The sequence below is a fragment of the Gossypium arboreum genome, chromosome 3 (assembly GCF_025698485.1).
Source record: "Gossypium arboreum isolate Shixiya-1 chromosome 3, ASM2569848v2, whole genome shotgun sequence".
Lineage (NCBI taxonomy): Eukaryota > Viridiplantae > Streptophyta > Magnoliopsida > Malvales > Malvaceae > Gossypium > Gossypium arboreum.
The window spans coordinates 7,887,581-7,893,580 of record NC_069072.1 but is presented as its reverse complement, the minus strand read 5'-3'; the positions used below and the strand labels follow the sequence as shown (position 1 = coordinate 7,893,580).

At 30.5% G+C, this 6,000-nt stretch overlaps 1 protein-coding gene across 1 annotated transcript; it reads left to right on the top strand.

Annotated features, from left to right (window-relative positions):
• The first annotated feature begins 587 nt into the window (after window positions 1-587).
• Window positions 588-1,716, top strand: LOC108465428 (uncharacterized). The gene has a single exon (XM_017765751.2). It carries the CDS (start codon window positions 946-948, stop codon window positions 1,468-1,470), a length of 525 nt encoding a protein of 174 aa, XP_017621240.1. The 5' UTR covers window positions 588-945; the 3' UTR covers window positions 1,471-1,716.
• The last annotated feature ends 4,284 nt before the right edge of the window (window positions 1,717-6,000 follow it).

Sequence of the window (6,000 nt, the reverse complement as noted above, 5' to 3'; positions counted from 1 at the left end):
AGTAGTCGAACCTCAAAGTGATACGAATAGATTTTCTGAAGAAATTTCTCACAATTTACCTGTTAAACAGTTCTATTTATTAACTACTACATTAAATCTCAACCATCACGGATGATTTAGGATAAATTATGACACCAAGTTGATTTCCTTTGATCTACGAATAACAATTTAACTCATGATACCTTAAGATAGAAGACGACAAGTATATAAGTCCCGAGTCCTAGACATATGATCTAATTACCCACATCACCTTTCCTCCTTTCCTCCTTTCTATTACTCTTAACTACACTATATTTTAAACAGAGTAAACCACCTATCTTCATCATCTACTCATCCTTATATGAACAATTTTATATATATGTTTCTAAAAACAAAATAAAGTCAATGATGAAATTTCAAGTTGAAACAAAAGGCATCGTCCGATTATGGAAATTTTGAATGGACGCTGGATTGTTTTGAGACTGCCGTTGAATCTCTATATTTTTGAATCAGAATATATTTCCATATATGTTTTGAATAAGATATTTTTTGGTAACAATTTTCTTTTGAATAATATTAAAATATCACTTATAATTACATTTTCCATATGTTTGTAAAGGTAGCCCTTTAGTCTCTTACAGGGTACATAGGTTTACTCAAAGCATTACAAACCATGACACCATCTGCTAAGCACGTACTCTACACGACCCAATGATACGCTGCCAAGGTGCTAAAGTTAAATACCCTCGACGCCAATCGCGCTTGGTATTTCCCGTTAATTGGGTCGCTCAAATCTGGTAGTATCCACTTTTTCATCATCTCATCTTAGAGTCTCGGACACAGAGTGCTACCAAAACTCTCCAACAAAACAATCCCAAACCCCCAAAATAACTTAAAACCAAAATAGAACAGTCATAGAAAAAGATCAAAGCCTAAGCAAAGCCACTTCGAATAGAAAGAAAAGACATGGAAGCGCCACCGTCCACTTCTCCAACATCGCCACCACCTCTTCCTCCTCCTCCGTCATCGTCGTCATCGTCATCATCATCATACACGTTATTTATAACGATTATGAGCAAAAGGAGAACATGGGTATTTCTGTTTGTGCTAGTTTACGCAATCCTTTTAGCTTCTTTGTGGAATTCCCTCAAATCGATACTTTCTTGGTACAAACACCAAGCCCAACCCTCTTCTTCTGGTTGGCCTGCCCTCTATGCATCTGTTCTTCTTGGTGCAGTTTTTGGGCTGCTCTCCATGGTTGCAGCTCTGGCTGTAGCTGTGCCAGCCACTTTGGTCACCTGGATCACCGTTGTGGTTTTGCTTGCTTTCTTTGGGAAACCAAAGAGGACCTTGGTGCTGGAAGGAAGGAAAATTACTAGAGAGATCGTTGGGTTTGTGTTCAAGATTTTGTTAAAGGAAGGGAACCTTGTAGCTGCTGTTTGTGCCGTTTTGGGTTACTTTGCACTTATCAGGAAGAATTCTGGTGAGTGATTAAGCTAAATTGAATCCTTATTTCGCTGGAGATCAGGTTTTGGTTTTGTGGATATTTGAAGAAAATGTAGATTTTGGGAACTTTTCCTCTCTTTTTTCCATGTTGAGACATTGTTTGTTTTTCTGTTAATTTGACTTAGATTAGAAGTTACCAAAGCAAAGACAAGCCTATGAAAACACTTATTCCTGTTTTTGTTTGTTCTCTGTATAAAAAGAATGACGACCTGTTGTTTTCACCCTTTCAAATTTTATTTGTTTACAGGGTAGATATTTTTCCAGTGTTTGCATTATGCAATACATATTGGTGGTATGGCATGCGATTGTTTTCAATTCAAATCCTACAACATGCTTTGGTTCTTGAATTGCTAAAAATCGTATCTGTGTTAAATCTTACCACTTTCATTAATTTATCAACATACTTGAGTTTTTGGAAACATTAGTGAAGTTAACTGCAATCTTTGGAATGATTGCGAGTATTTGGAATTGGCCAGGGTCCCTTGCGTTTCCCAATACCCATGCTTTATTAAAGCCGTGTCAGGGTGTGGAAATGTGAGTTTGGTCCCCCTTCAACTGCATCATTTTGCCATTTATCAAGTTCTTGGAGAAAACTATCTTAGTGATTCTGTATATTTTGTGTGACAGATAGCTACCCCAACCCTAAGCCACTTGTAGAACAAACAATGCTTTTATTGCCTTCTCGATAGAGACCGAATTAGTCCGATAAATATTAGAATACAAGTATAGGGTACGATTCTTTGAATATATGGGAAAACATAGAAAAAGTTCAGCATACTTGTGACAAGTATATATCCGTCTAGTAAAATAGATTTTTTCTTTCTGCTCATCAACATTGATGTTGTTAAAGATGGCTGAAAGCTATATCCTCTGACTCATCGTCCATGTGGTTTCCCATCGTGTACTACATCGAATGGAAGGGATAGTAAGAAATGCAACAGGAGATGTAGCAGTTAGATGTGCAAACACGGTGGAGCAAAGATCGCTGCAAGCCAAGTACAGGAGACAGCATCATCATGGGAGCTATACATTGCTATGGTGTTGCAGTTGACAAACATATGGAACATACTTAGTATGATTGCTGCACTTGCATCAACATTAATGTCACTATGTTGAGATTTGAACTGTCGTATTTGAAACACCCTCCAAATGAAATTGGTCTTCTGTCGAGAGAGTTGTGGCCGCAGGTTTGTCCAAGGTCTAAGGGCTATCCATGTTAATCGCCCTACAATACATGATCAAGATTGTTATATGAACACAAATAAGCCAATCACTTTTTCTGGTAACAGGGTTCATAATTTTGGCAAGGTTACCATTGGATACTTGACGTCTTCCTAGGATTCTAGTCCTTGTCTGCTACCGTATTTATTGGAAGTGGTCTCATTCTGACCATCTTCCAAGAAATTCCTGTCAAAAGGTCTGATGAGGCAGTAATTCTGTTGAAAAAGTGACTAATTATGTAATTAATCTCTCAATTAAGACTCTTTTTATTAGTTTTTTCATTTTACACATTTATCATATGGAACCATAATTTCGTTCTGAAGTGAAACTGAAAATGATATTTCTCTTTTTCATACTTTAAAACAAGCAAAACATACATTAAGAATGGGCTTAATATGTATGTGTCGCAAAATGACTCTTTTTTTGGGGGGGGTGTTAACAAGGAGAACCCCAAGTTTTTCTTGGCCCAAATAATAAATCTTCGGCCTGATTTGGTTGCTGACATAACATTAAGGTGTTTGGTTACCCACTTCACACTTCAAACGGAAGCAGATACTCAAAGCAGATTCTTTAATTTTTCATTTAACATCTGTTGACATTGACTTATGTATTCATAATCCACTGACAAATTAAGCAAAGAGTCAACTATACTCTGTCCTTAATTACTACATTATTAAATTAAATTAATGTGACTGGTTTAAATTTTAAAAGGGTCGACTGATTCTATCTCCCTCTACCTTTATAATAATATTATATATACATATATATATACCCATTGTTTCTTCTCAACTATTCATTCTTTCAGTCAAATGTCTTTTTCTAAAACTTAGTAAGCATCCTTCTTCCATATGGCTTCAATTCGACATGGTCAAAGACATAATTAAGCTTTGATTAAGATGTTCCTTTCAACTAAGATAATCAGTCTTGATTAGATAAAAATATTTTTATTTATTTAATTTTACAAATATATAAATATTAGTATAAAAAATTATCCGTAGAGAATTTTAGCAATTATTTAATTTAGTGAAAAATTAATTAATTATTCCCGTTCGTTGTAGTCTTATGGAGGTCCTTGTTTAATAATAAGAATGAGTGATTTTGAGATATTTTTGGGCAAATTAAATTATTGTTTATAATAGAAATATGCATTTAAATGTGACAATTAATTTCATATTCTTTATACAATTTTAAACAATTCATATCCTCGAAACCCTTAATTTCATAAATTATAATGCATTAAAAGAATTCTTAAAACATCTGTTAATGAAACCTTTAATAATAAAATAAAATAAGGAAAAAAATTAGCTTTATTTTTTAATTCCTCGAACAAAATGATGATACTCATTAAAAAAGCTATGAATACTTACTAAAATCAAGGGTCATCTTGATTTGAGTAGTAAATGAGTGTTAAGGTGAAACTTTAAGTGTGATGATGATGATGACGACGACGATGATGGAATGGATCATTTGTAGTTTTTGACTTTGAATTTTGAATTACTTTGAAACAATGCCACTAAAAATCAGGATGTGGGTTGCAAGGTCCAAATCCATGTCTAATTTACCCACTATTCAATTATTACTTCTTTTACCAACATGAGTCAGTGTGATTAAATTTAATTAAAATTTTACTAAAATTAAATAATGATTAATGATACAATATAAAAAAATAAAGTTGTAATTCTATTTATAAAATAACTAAAGCAAACAAACTACAACTGTAAATTGTTTAAGGCGAAAAATGTTATTGTCAATAACATCAATCTGCACTAAATTAATAATTATAATAATAATAGAAGAAAATTACTAACTTACCACCTTAACTTTTTCCTTTTTTTAAATGCAAAATTTTTAATCATTTTCCTCTTTTGGCATAATGACTTTTTAGCCTTCCAATTTTACAAAAAAATCATTTTAGTCTTTTATTTAATTTTTCGCCTTCTTAAACTTGCAGTTTTTTTTTATCAAATCACCCTAAAATGGTGACGTGACATACACATGAATTGTCATGTGGATGACATGTTAACTTTAATTAAATTTTAAAATTTTAAAAATAATTAAATGTTGACGTATATGCCATATCAATAAAATTAAAAAATTAATTTTTCCATCTATTTTAAGGTAATTATACAAAAAAAGGAAAAGTTAAAAGTTAAAATATAAAAATTTAAATTGAATATTAAAATAACTTTTTTATTGAAGAGTGAAATAAATAATAATGATTTTTCATCTGCATTATTATTTCCTCAATTCCAGGATCTACTATATAGTTAACAAATAAAAGTTAGTAAATAAAGAAGAAATGAATGTTTACGTCACTGCCAAAAGCCAAACATTATTACATTATTATTACTAACTCAATGTAGGGAAGCTAAACATTATTACATTATTATTACTAACTGAACGTAGGAAAACAAGTAGGATTAATTATTTATACAAGATACTTATTATTTGATATGGAATAATTAAGTGTATTTTATTTGTCGAATGTAACATTACAATTAGTAATATTATATTACTGAAATGAGATGACGGTGTTTGAATTTTAACATTTTGACCATCTCATAATCTAACATTATGGTTATCCTGTAATATAGGGTGTAATCTCTTGTTATAACCTATTCCTTAAGTAGTATTAGATTATAGACACAGTATTAATTTTTGGATAAATTTACTTTTTGTTTTATTATTTTAATTAATTTAGACTTTTTTTCTTAAATAAAATTTAAACGTAATTAAAAACAAAAATTATTTTTTCTTAATGGTGAACTAGTAGACATCATACATTACAATTATAATCATTATATTTTATTAAATAATTTATTTATTAGTATATGAAGTATGATTATAACTATAATTATGATTGATTCATAAATTATTATAATTATTTTTTGTAAATTTATTTCAAACAATATATTTACTTATTAATATATAATTTGTAATAAAAAGTAAGAATTGTAATAAATTATCATAATTTTATGGAAATTAAGGCTAAAATAGTATTAAAGGAACTAAAATTGTTTTGAAAAAAATATAATAATGATAATTGATTAACATGTACTTCTAGATAACCTTACATCCCAACCAAATAAACCAAACAAGATAATCTCAATCTAAGATTTGGCGAGCAAACGTCCCTTAAAGTATTTTTAATGAAATAATATTATGAATTTCCTTTTAATTTATGCACATATTGTGAGATGAAAATTTTCAAATATCTCCACTAAGTGCTGAATGTATTGATAATATATTATAGTTTTAGAAAATAATTTAATTTTTAACTTTAGAGATAAAATT